The 13,415-nt window shown below is 34.0% G+C and overlaps 2 protein-coding genes across 2 annotated transcripts in view; both read right to left on the bottom strand.

Annotated features, from left to right (window-relative positions):
- Nucleotides 1–7,886, bottom strand: part of LOC118733634 (neurogenic locus Notch protein) — a 204,205-nt gene extending 196,319 nt beyond the window's left edge. Inside the window, exon 1 of the mRNA XM_036463127.1 lies at nt 6,173–7,886. Within this exon, the coding sequence (XP_036319020.1) occupies nt 6,173–6,284 (112 nt within the window). The 5' untranslated portion in view covers nt 6,285–7,886. The remainder of the gene's footprint in view (nt 1–6,172) is intronic.
- A 2,699-nt stretch (nt 7,887–10,585) lies between these two features.
- The window catches only part of LOC118753409 (irregular chiasm C-roughest protein-like), a 227,380-nt gene continuing 224,550 nt past the window's right edge, over nt 10,586–13,415 (bottom strand). The window contains exon 4 of the mRNA XM_036488279.1: nt 10,586–10,689. Within this exon, the coding sequence (XP_036344172.1) occupies nt 10,586–10,689 (104 nt within the window). The remainder of the gene's footprint in view (nt 10,690–13,415) is intronic.

The following is a 13,415-nucleotide window of genomic DNA, read 5'->3' as shown; positions in this document are numbered from 1 at the left end:
TGAAAATGCTGTTAGAGTTTTTTTTACACTGGTTGATTTCTGTATCACCAAAAACTTCAGATGAGCTGATTTTAAAATCAATTCTGGATTTGACCTATTTTAAAACGTATCAGTTTTACGCTAAAAAATACGATATTTTATGCTATAATCCTTTAAGTAATACTTTGAGGATTACACCAACCCAAACAAAGAAGACATCGAAAAAATGGTAAAGCACACGATACCCAGAAGATAAAGATTCTAACAAGGTGCTAAAAAACTACCCATCGAGTTTTAAAAAGCAACGTCCACAATTTAACACCGACTTCAGAAACAAACTACTCCTTATGGAAGACACAAAATTACTTAATGATGTTTCCTGGGTTCGCAAAAAACTCGTTCTCCGCCTTATAAACCGAAGACTAAAATAGATGTAATCTGAAAAGCTTAACCACAAAAGAAAAAGGCCAGCCATCAGCGAAACTTCCAAAAATTTTAGCAGACAAATTAGTACTCTATTTTGCTATTTAATGCTATGCTACTCTGGAAAGTCACAGAGATTATGTCGACCCGACTACAGTCCTATGCTATACAAGGTATTTAAAAACTATTATACGACAAGATGGAGACTAGCTTGATTGCCAAAAATGGTATCCCTAACCATCAATTGAAAAAATATTTTCAGAAACTCCTTACCAAATATTGAAGAGTAATATCTATTACAAAAACATAATTTTATGCATTTAAATACAAAGATGTTTGCTGAACTCAAGACTAGTAAAACAGGACAGTGTTAGGAAACCCTGTTTTACAATATATACACTGCCGATATACGTATATACCTCTTCCTTATAACGATTCTGCAATGATAGCCACATTTATTGATGTATTTAATTCTTACAGCTTAATTAAACCTAGCTTAAAATTATATACATATACACACATATTTGGTTGCGATATTAAAAATTAATTTAACTTAATCCGTGGAAATTTTTTTTTTCTTAAGATGTGAATTTTTTGTGTCAATGCTAAACAAACCCCATACCGGGGAGTTTGGGCAACCGGACTCCTGACCTGGATACCAATTCTGTACACTATTAATTACACAGAAGCATCGAGTATGAAAAACAGAAAAGATGCGACTATTTATGGACCGGACGCTAAACTTTCTATTGCAATAGCCAGCTTTTCATGCACAGATGCTGGCAATCTTCACTTGTGCCAGATTAAACCTTGAAAAGCGATTCATTGGTTATGTTTTCAGACATCCAAGTGGCCATTAGGTCCACCTGCAATAGGTTCTTCACCTCCTAACTTGTAAAGGAAATGCGAATTGTTCATTGGTCTACACCAGAAAGATAAGACCGACCGACTTAACATCTCGTCAGCTAATGAGCTCAAGTTGAATCATTTTACACTATGGATGTATGTATATCCTTTCAAACATAAACAATTTTTTAATACCTGTATGTACAGACATATGACTTTTCTAATAACTATCCTACCTATCCAAAGAACTTACTAAGTGTCTTACTGCAAGACCGATGTAAATCTCTACATAGTAATGTATTTATTGGGGAAAAATTGCGCTTTTCACTGCTCAAAAGTAAGTTGGTAGCTGAAAAAATACAAAGTCTACGAACCGGCTGTGTTTGTGAGAAGCTTTATCATGGCGAAAATACTCTCCGAGGTTTGTCAATTCTTGCCGAAAAGCGACTGTGTGTAGAGTGTCTCGCCGATCAAGACACGAAACTGGGTTTTACCGAGTGATAGTATGAACTTACAAATAACTAATCGGTTACAGAGGCCGGCACTTAAAAGTAAGTTTAAAGTAAAAAAGCGACCATTACCAATCAAATTTCTGAAGATATTTGGTCATTTGTATGCCATTCATTTCTATTTGTTTTTAATATTTACAAGCCAAGTCATTTAATCTGTGGAATTTATCTGTAAACAATAAAATATTTTGCTCAAATAGCGATAAGAAATCTTTAGTTAAACAATTTCGTAAGGAAAATGTGACAGGTGAATTTAAAATTTAATTTTTTCAATACACTCAAGTGGTGCAATTCGAGGATGTTGAATATTTTTTGCAAACGGAATATATTTGCAAAAGGATTATGTTGTCTGCTGATAGCTGCTAAGCAATGAACCGTTGAAATCTATAAAAAAAATTTACAAATTTTTGTTGGGTCAACTGGGAAATTTGGTGTGGGAATAAATTTTGAAAAGTCACTTGAGAAAAAAAGCAAACAAATTTATTAAATAAACAATAATAATTCAGGTGTTGAAAATAAAACAATTTGTGCTCATCCGTTTTTGGGAAGTCTTCAAAATTATATTCAAGCTACCAAAGAGTTTTCGTTCACATATATGTATGTATTCAATTCAACAAGAGCAGTTACATACATGACCGAACTGTTAAGTTATCAAATCAAAAAAATATTTATTAATATTAATATTTCATGGTTGTGAAATATATTTTTCTAAGCTGTAAAATTTTTATGCAAGTATTCACTTAAGCTATTATCGATTTGCTACACTTCCTGGAATGAGTAAAAATTTCAATTCCACATATTTTTAATATTAATACCACACTTTTGTTATGTAAGAAATGCATGCTTCGTTATATTACATAACTTTTAAGTACTTCTGCATCAAAGCTTACCGTCATTGGTTATAATTATAGTACATATATCTCATGTTAAATGGAACTAGACCTATGCAATAATATTTAATTTCGCCTTAAAACTAATTTGAAATTTGACAGCTTGGGCAATGGTTATGGCGACTAATACTCGTACAATTACTTTTAGCATGCAAATTTTGTATGCCACCAAAAAAGAAAGGCACATTCATTACAAAAAAAAATTAATTTTAAAATCACAATTTATTTATTAGCTAGGTAACTATGCACACGACGGCCGCTGTGGGGTAGTGGTTAGCAGTGCGCGCTACCCGGCCCCAGCGGGTACAAACCCGATTCAACCCAACATTAAAAAATAAAAAATAAAACAAAAAGGGGTTTTTTTCTAATAGCGGTCGCCCCTCGGCAGGCAATGGCAAACCTTAGAATATATTTCTGCCACGAAAAACAGCTTCTCATAAAAATACAATTGCCATTCTCCTTTGTGTGACAACATCAAGGCGCACGCCACAAAAACGGAGGAGAAGCTCGGCCAAACACTAACATAACGTGTAAGCGCCAATCTATTATTATTATTATTAACTATGTGTTCATAATTTTATGGAAAAATAATTTCAGCAACTACATACTTAGCTAAATAAAATAAAACAATATTTTCACATGCAAAGTGCATATGTATGTACGGGTATGTAAGAAAAAGCTAATAAAAATTAAGTTAATGAGTGGTAACAATGGAAGTGGTAATAAAAAATAATTGTACTTTCAAATTTATGGAAGGAAAGACAATTCTGCAGGCGAACACAAAATATTTTCCGAGAAATGTGAGTAATGGAAAATCCTTAAATGGCGTTTTTTAAACACAAAAACTTTTAAATTTGGACTTAATAAAATGCCTAAACGATTTGCGGGCATAAAAAAATACAACTCGAGGGTTCTGTGCAATAATAGCACAACTCAGCAAAAGATTTATTACGGTTTAGATAAGAAACATTAAAACGCACAGATTCGATGCTCGTATTAATCGATGATTAGTCTAATATCGGTTAGTTAAGTTTGAGTTAGTTTCTGTCTCACTGTAACCAAGCAAAGGGTTTATTAATATTCTGGGGACACTATGGATTCAAATATCTGTAACTTGTAGTTTACTAAATAAAATCGCCATCAATCTAATTCCAGTATTCTTAGTAGTAGGGATGCATGCAAGTCAAAAAAATACATCGATGTTTTTTTTTTTATTTGATGGATCGAAATATAGCATCGATACACGATATACGATACATAAAAACATCGATATTTTCGATGCATCGTATGAAAATATCAACAGTTTCTTTCAATTCAAAATATACAAGAAAATTAAACAATCGTAACTTCGATAAGTGTTTAAGTAATAATTTACAGTGAAATGTATTAATTGAGTTAGACAGTTACAAATCCCAGTTTTTTCTGTTCTTTTGGGAAGTCTTCGAAAAAAATTTTCGGAAGATACGGAAGAGGCGACAATTGTTAAATGTTTATAAGCATAATGCAATAATATAAAGTGTGCCAGCTAGCAATCACCGATGTACCAATATTTGGCAATTTATTATCATAATTTTTTCCCTCATTTGACTTTCATAGCAACCCCTTTGAGTGATTATGAAGTTTTTTTGATTCGAGTAAAAATTAAAAAAAAAACATGTTAATAAATTATTTCCGCTTGTGCGAAAGCACCCATAACGTTGCAGTACTAATGTTTTCAGTCCATCGGGATGAGGAGCTAAGCCGAAATCGGGCAGAGGATGCAACAAAACCAAGTTTTAATGCCAGAATTGATAAAAGCGAAATTGACGAAACTCAACGTCTTAAAAGATAATAGATTTTATAATTCCAATGGAAAAACAGTACCGTTTCTTTTTCTACAAGGAGTGATGCAGTCTAATGTACAGTGTACATTGCACACAAAAGTCGATGCATAGACAAAAATACATCGATATATCGATGTATATCAGAAGGTCCAAAACATCGGTTTTATTCGATACATCGAATAGCAAACATTGATGTTTCCGATGCATCGATGTTTTTTTGCATCCCTACTTAATAGTAAAAATCGCCGTAAATTGGAACCTAGACAGACGCTCTTCCACATATATACCCAGAAAGATACTGGACAAATTGTCAGTTATATGATATCATATCGATCTGGGATAAACCGGTCAAGGATCAACACATCGGCACACTCCCATTTACACTTTCATAATCTTTTAATATTGTCTCCCAATAAATATATTTTTTATGTTTCATATGCACCTAAGTGCGACAAGATCTTAAAAAGCTACATATATTTAGGCCAGTGCAGCTCGACAAGGAGATATTACCTTACTCCAGAGAATTTAATACAATGGCATTTTTCTCTGTAGAGAATTTATTTTGAAGCTGATACGGCGACTTATCCGTTCTTGGTGCTATAAAGCTCGAATCAACTAGCTTCTTCGAACAACAAATAATCTTACTAAAGTATATGTATGTACATATGTATTTTAGTAGCCTTTCCAAATTAATTGCTCGATAATATTAAATACCAAATTAAGATAATTAGGAACGCTAAAACCACTCATCAAGATGTGAAAAAAGCGACAAATCTGCTAATGAACGAATTCCTTAGAACTCAATTAGGATAGATTTTCTGGTAGATACCGAAATTCCGCTGAAATCTTTTTGCAGCAGTTACACACACATATGTATGTTCACCCAAACGTGAGCACACACCACAGATACCCGCATTCACGCTCAAAAACAGATTTCGTTGCACGTTGAATACACACAATGCAAGCGATCGGCATAAGTATCTTAAGTATATACGAGTGCATGAGTGTGTTTGCGTGTATGTATGTGGCAAAAGGCAATATGATCCTGAACGAGTCTCGATCCAGTTTTGCTGCCGTAGACAGAAACAAAATGGCTGGTCGAACGACTGACTAACTAACTGGCTGGCTGGCCGTTTGGCTGCTTGACTGGCTAAATAAGTGGTTAAGAGAACACAAACTGAGGAGGTGAGTGCTAGTGGTTGAAAAGAAAACAAACGAAACGGGCCCAGCAACAACACAAGAAGCAAGTAGCCGCAACAACAACAAAATAAAATAAAGTAAAAAAAAAAAAAAAAGCAACGAAGGAAAACGGTGACCACAGTAAATGCGAAGAAAATGCAACGACTGCGACTGGCGTAGAAGAAGGTTAGGTTGTAGAAAGGTGAAGGTAAATGGGGAGAGATACATAAAATGAGAGGAATACGGGTACATACAAGTATGAGAAGAGGTAACATCAGGAAATTGATGATGTAGAAAATGTTGCATGAACAAAGTAAGAATATTTAATATACGCTGGTTGGTCAAAAAGAAGAGGATACATTAAAAGAAATGTGGAACATAGAACTAAGATTTGAAAGCATTTGTGAAGAGTTAGTGCTCTTCATTAGAAAAAAAGTATTTGGAGACGATTGAGAGCGTATGAAAAAACAGTTAAATACTATTTTTAAGTTGGGTATAGAAAGATCTTAGAAGTAACACTTACCCGCCGCATTACCGCTGCCAATAAATCCACAAATTAGCAGCAGAATTGTCAGAAATTTTATCCAAAAAATATCCGATTTGGGAAATGTGTTGTTGTTGATCAACAGCCACATTTTGATAATCCAGTTTTGTCGTTGGAAAATTTGTATAGGCTTTTTTCTTTGTTTTCTGGCGCTATTTATTTTTCTAAATTGTCGTTGCACTTTTAGTTAGGGTTTAGCAAGTAGATATATGTATGTTTATATGTGCTTTAGCCTAACTACTAAGCGCATGCGCTAGTGATGAATGCATTCGTTGAATCTAAGCGTTTTCGGAGTAGGTATTTTTTATTTATTTTTTTTTCGATTTCAACAAATGGGTTGGTGTTTCAAAAAAGCCGCGGTCAAGCGGCTGATTAATATATTCTCGTTTTTAATTTCAGTTTCACAAATTTTTACACTATCAACGAGGTTGAGGGCAGCATTTTGTGGACTCGAAAATTTTTACCACTTTTGAAACACTTTTCAATGCGGTAAGTTAAATATTGTATGCTTTAAATGTTGTAATATATTATCCAAAAAGCAATTTTAGCAGGTAAATTTTTTGTTGTTGTTGCTATTTTACTTCTCTGCTGTTATTCACATGCTGTAGAGGGTTAATTTTATTCGCATTCATACCACATTTAAATTTTTAACTTTTTCGATAAATTTTTTGTTGATAACAAATTCTTCCCTCCTTGTGTTTTTAAACCCAAAATTTAACACTAAATTTTTTTATCCGTCTATTGTCAAACAAAGAATATGACTAACAGGAACCCACTGTGCGCACTGTCAAATTATTTCCCAACATTCGTTTTATTTTTACAAATTTGTTAGTTTATTTCAATCATATATTTATTTTTATCACTTTATGCCATTTACTTCTTATTTTTCACCTCTTTTCACAGTCGTTGGTATTTTTTCGGTGCACCAAACCTCGTTCAATGTTACGCGTTTTCGGCAAATATTTTCTCGATTTTTTTTTTTCTTGTGTTCCTCTTATTCATGCGCAAATTTTCCACATAAATTGTTTAACCGGATGAATTTAATTTCATTTATGTAAATTCCAACGCGACTCAGCGGCTCACTTTGCTGGCGTTGGCGGCGACGGCGCTGTAGCCTGGCCTGCTGGCTGGCTGGCGCGTTGTAATGGAAGGTGGTCGACAGTCGCTTGCAGCTGCATACAATCGGCTGCATTTCACTATTTGCTGCGCATCCACAAATAAATTGTATTTTAACCACTGATTTATTTTTTTGTTTTAGAATTTTCGCTGCTGATTTTGCAAAATATTTTCAAATACGCTTATTAGATTTACAGTAAAATTTGCCACTTGCGGGCGTTATTATGCACTTCTTCCGCCGGCAGCAGCAGCACCACCAACAAACCATACGCGGCGCATCAAGCACTTTTGTTCTGCATACCAACAACAACTTTTCACAAACTATTTTTATTTTTTATTGTAGGCACCGTTTCTGCACAGTTCAATTGGGGGCTTTCACACCCGAAAATCACATTCACTTTGTATGTTTTATTGCAGAATTTCTATTCAATTCAATGAAGTTGTTGTTTTTGTTTGTTTGTAAATCAAATTATTTCTTTTTAAACCGTCGCCATCATCAACATCCGTCCATCCGGTAAACGTACGCCACAAACACTACTCACTTCGCGTCACAAACTATTATGAGCGGCGCGACCAGCAAGCCGAGCTCACAAAGGCAATATACAAGCTGCGCGCCATGACCGCCTATTAAAGCCAGGGAAGAGAGAGAGAGAGAGAGAGAGAGCGCGAGAGTGTGCACAATACATGCATATGTATGCAACGGGCAGGGTAGAGCGCGTTGCAGTGAGAGAAATGCTGTGGAAAATGAAAAAAGTCATAAAGCGGAGCACAAATAAAACGGCCACCTGAAATGAGGCTCAACGCACACAGAGTTGCTCTGGCGTACGAGTCTCGTTTTTAAAATGGCTGGCTCTTGAAATCCACATTAAGCTGTGGAATGCATGTGGAATGTTTTGGTGCGCGCGAAAAACACAGGGAGCTATGAAGAAATTGAAACTAGTTTTGCTAAAGAAAATTTTAAAATATTTACAAAGAATTATTTACCGTGTATTAAATTATTTTATACATAGTTTTTTTTTTGGAGAGGAATATAATTTATGTGGTTTTTAAGGTACGTGTGTAAGTGGTAGTATTTTGATAAAAAAATTAACCGAAGCTTACTAATTAAAAGCGCTTGAAAACAGCTGCCTTGGGCGAATATCAAATAAATTGTATGGAAATTAGAGTAATTCTGAAAAAGTCCATCAGTAAATCACATAAGTGCGTACGCTTGAGAATAGTTTTATTTAATTATGGTGTATATGTGTTAGTTCAAGTAAATATGTTTGTATGTCAACGCTTCCGTTTTAGATTATTTAGTTTTTTGCTTTAAATGAAATATTGTGCAAAAAATTGATGAACTGCATTAAAAATCATAGACGACGTTGTGAAATTGTTTTAAATATTTGCTTTATCGCAAAAGTTGCCACATAAACTGTGGGAACGCTCGATTTTTATATACATACTAAATATCTGAAACGCAGAGCACAATTATTTTACATAGCCTTTGTGGTTGTGCCACAAAACTTTGAAAATAAATCTATTTCACATATTTAATGCATATTTTTGTTATCTGAATATTTAGCTATGAAAACAGGAAGTAGTTAATACACGTTTTGCGTTCAGATAAAGGAATATATTTCACTGGAAGCGGCGGAAAAATATTTCAAATGAATTGGAAGGCTTTGAATTATAAAATCAGCGGTTTTAACCACTAAAACTTAAATAAGTTGATATAAAATAATACCTGAAAAGTAAATGCATATATATATACATATTTTTTTTAATTAAAAAAAATATATAAATTGTAGTTTTAATATTTTTCCAAAAATAAATCGAAATTGGCTTTTTGATGCAAATATGTTCTACACCCCACAACGCATCACCATGTATTGTAGATAAAATTCCTATAGTTACGCCATAAATTTACTTTGAATTTTATGGTTTGCTACAATGCATTTTTTTCTTGTGAGCATAATTACCATGTGCCCCATAAAAAAGTATTTTGTACGTAGTAAAAAATTAAAAATAAAATTTTGAAAAGTAGAAAAAACGCTCCCCTCTTAAATCTAGTTTCTGGCAAATACGATAATTTCGCACAAATGTGTAAGCATTATACTGAAGCCAGCTTCCCGACATAAGCTGCTATTCCATACGAACACAGGATACATATATAAGTGCAGTGATCTCTTAGAATATCGCACTGACTCAAAAATTCTTTACTTATATGAACATGTATTCTGCTGGACCCTGTACTCGGTTTTCATTAGGAAATTTCAATAGGAGGCCCAAATCGACTGAAAGCTAGTTTTTTTTTAAATGTTCTTACGAATACATGGATAATAAAAGGAAGGAAATTTTATGTTAAGAAACATTTGATGAAAATATAAAAAGGAATTTTTTGAAGAATTTTCCTACGCGGTGGCAGCATTTCAAATAAAATCTGTTTAAGCATAAATGAGATACATTTAGTATGTAATATGGTAGCATTGTCTAGTAAAGATAAACAATTTCATTCCCTATTGTGTAGGCCAGATTTTGTGTGGAGAAGTTAACTATTGAAACCTATTCCGCTTTACATGTTTAGTGCATACATTTTTTTTTTCGAAAACAATTAAACAAACTGCTAAACCATATACAATACAAACTTTGTTCCGTTGTCAAAATAAATTCGTACAATAAAAACAGAAGCAACACACCACAATCTCCTTCTGTTTTATTTATGAACCTAGTAGCAAATTTTCTATGTAATCTCAAAATCGGGTGCGCAGGGGGGAAGTACAACGGCGCACTTATCTATAGGGTAGTCCAAAAATTAATGTGAAAAAGTAAAGTTTGAATTTTAATGCTCTTACCCCCTAAGATTAAAAAAATTATACCCCAGTTTTTTTTTATTTATTTTGAAATTGAAACATTCTTAGAGGTCAAAGTTGTCCATGTTATATATGTACATATATAGAAATCTTGAAAATCAATATTTTTAGATCAGGAAACTCTGTTCCTCTTCAAAAGACTTCCAGTAATTTTACCCAATCCTTAATTTTACCATTTTTTAATACCAGCGATTTTTATGGGTCCCCCCATTGCTCTTTTTTTATGGTTTTTAGGGGTCCTATAAAAAATAGTTAATATTAAAAACAGCTAAATAAACGATTGGGTAATATTACTGGAAATGTCCAGAAGAGAAACAGCGTTTTCTGATCGCAAAGCATTGATTTGCAAAAATTCTGTACCATTTCTACGAAAAATTATTTTGTATTTTTTTGATTTCAACATTTCGCTCGGCATAGAACAATCCTAGTGGGTGATCGCATTCGAATTCTGGCATTGCCGTTTTTTTTTTGAACATCCTAATGTTAAGCCACATTTCGAGTATTGTTCGACCATACTATTCCTAGGGTCTAGTGAGATGAAAAACAGAAAATGCAAAACAAAGAAATGCGTTGTATTTTACTATGTAATATGCTGACCCCGATCGCATATATGCTCAAAACTTTAAAATGGCTTAACATTAACCAAATAACAGTGATGAATGTTTTACTTTTTGTATTTAAAATGAAATATAATTTGTTACCGAAGTACCTAACGAACCAGATCGTATATGTAGGGGATGTACAACCCTACGCCTTAAAAAACAAGAATGATTTCAGAATTAATCTCTATAAATCTAATAAGGCACAGAATATTTTATTGTATAAAGGGCTGAAACTATTTAATGAACTGCCTAGTAATATAAAGAATGAAAAAAACATCATTGCATTTAGAAGACTGATAATAGATTACATTAAAGAAACCATATTTTAGTTCGCAATAAGTCTATAAGATAGTATTGTAACTATGTATATGTAAAAATGTACCTGAAAGTTTAAAAATAGCTAATGCTAAATTAAGAAATAATAATAATAATAATAATATACACATATATTCAGAAGCTATAGAAGCTTCAACTTCATTTTGTATCAATACTGAATGGCAAGCCTTAAGAGCTTCCGATTTAGCGCTAAACATAACTAGATGTTCAGTAAAAGCTGTCCAGACTTCAAATGCTCTATCTAGTGCCTGATTAGCAATTCTATCGCGGTCAGTTGACCAGGCACATAAAAACCATCCATAGATTTTCGATGGACTCCGCCAACCACGATTTACAGATAACAAAAACTTGAATAAATACATTACCATTTGACGCTTTGTTAAGTGTTTAGCCGAGCTTAATGGTTTTATGAGAAGCCTTTTCATGACACAATGAGGAGGGTATAATAGAGTGGTTGTACGCACCTCTAACCCCTCGGCTTAGGGATGCCGAGTTTGGAGAGTAACATCTATATGCTGATGTTTCGTTACTGAAATACATAACCAGAAAAACGTCGATATATACTTACATATATCGATATGGCGGCCGATATGGCTAAGTGGTTAGAGCTGCGTACTACCACCCCGTAGGATCTGGATTCGATCCCTGGTACAAGCAACATCGAAGTTAGAAACGGTTTTTTTTCGCCACTACTCGCCCATCGGCGGGCAATGGCGAATCACCGAGTGTGTTTATGCCATTAAAAAGCTTCTCTTAAAATCTATTTGCCGTTTGAAGGCGGCGAAAAACTGCAGTTTCCTCCATTTGTGTAATTACATGAAGCCAAAGACGACCATTCGGAGGCGAAGCTCGGCCAAACACTTAGCAAAAGTGTAAGCGCCAAAATATGCTTATTTATTAAACCGATATGGTTTCCGATGTTTTACAATTTAATTAGCCCTACTATACCCTTCCTATATCGACCTATATATCTATCTATATATACATATGTACTATTATAAAACTGTAGAAAAGGCGTCTGTACATTGAACATTTCTTTAAAAGAATGACGGAATATAACAGAATACATTTGGACCATTTTTAGAATTTTTGTCTGTCTGTTTGTCCATTTGTCTGTTTATCTGTTTGAAGTCACTAACCTGCGGAACTACTGAATGGATTTGAGCTTTGGCTGGTGACTACACAGTAACCTCGGACATGGGCGTGGCACATCCCATAGGAGTGAAATTTTTAATCAGCTATAACTTCGAAACCTTAAGCCACGGTAAAGGCATACAAATGAGTTTCCGACAGACGGAGGTGGAGTCGAGATATTTGGAGAATCCGTCTTTATTGTGCGACCTGGATTAACGGGTATTAGCTTTATGATAATAACTGCTTCTCTTTAGTCGTTTCAACGTAACCTATCTAATAATTTTTACTTTATGAGCCGTTTTTGTTTGTCAACACTATTTGTGTGTTGGTCAACGCAAAAGTACTTATGAGGCGTCGCAAAGCATTTGGTAGTTATTTAATAAAAATGCATAAATGTTTTAATGTTACTTTTTTGGAATCAGTGTATACGATATTAAATATTTCGAAGATTGCAATATGTTTATGATAACATCAATTTTTATACCCGAGCGCACTTGTGCACAAGGGTATATTAATTTTGTTCACATAACGGTTGTTTGTAACAGCCAAAACGAATCGAGATAGATATAGACAAATGTATACATAAATGCTCAGAATGAATAGAGAAATCGATTAAGCCATGTCTGTCTGTCCGTCCGTCCGTGTACACGATAACTCGAGCAAAAATTGAGATATCTCAACGAAATTTGGTATGTAGGTTTCGATTTATCCAAGGTAGGTTGGTATTGAAAATGGGCGAAATAAGAAAACTGTGATATTTTAGTAATCAGTATTTCAGAAATTTCTTCCAAACTTGGCACAGTTATTGGCCTTGGTACAATGTACCACGCCCACATCCCATATAACGGTAATTTAGAGAAATACAAAATCTTCGATAAATCAGTAACTATTAACGCTAATTTATACGTTTATGGTAAAATTTTGAAAAATGGGCGTGGCACCGCCCACTTATGATCACATATATGTACATATATCGGTAACCGTTGTACCAATTTGTACCAAACTCGGTATGGTTATTGTGCTTGCCACATAAAAGCAAAGCGTTGAAAATTATTGAAATCGGACTAAAATTACGGCCGCTTTTCATATAACGGTAAATTTCAGAAATGCTTGAAACTGCAATATTTCGAAATTTAAGGACGCTAATTTACTCAAATCGATACACCCCGGCTTACCATCTAA

This window comes from Rhagoletis pomonella, unplaced genomic scaffold, assembly GCF_013731165.1.
Source record: "Rhagoletis pomonella isolate Grant_MI unplaced genomic scaffold, Rhpom_1.0 Rhpom_scaffold_00002, whole genome shotgun sequence".
NCBI lineage: Eukaryota > Metazoa > Arthropoda > Insecta > Diptera > Tephritidae > Rhagoletis > Rhagoletis pomonella.
Note: the sequence above shows the minus strand (reverse complement) of the source record. Positions and strands in the feature narration are given on the sequence as shown.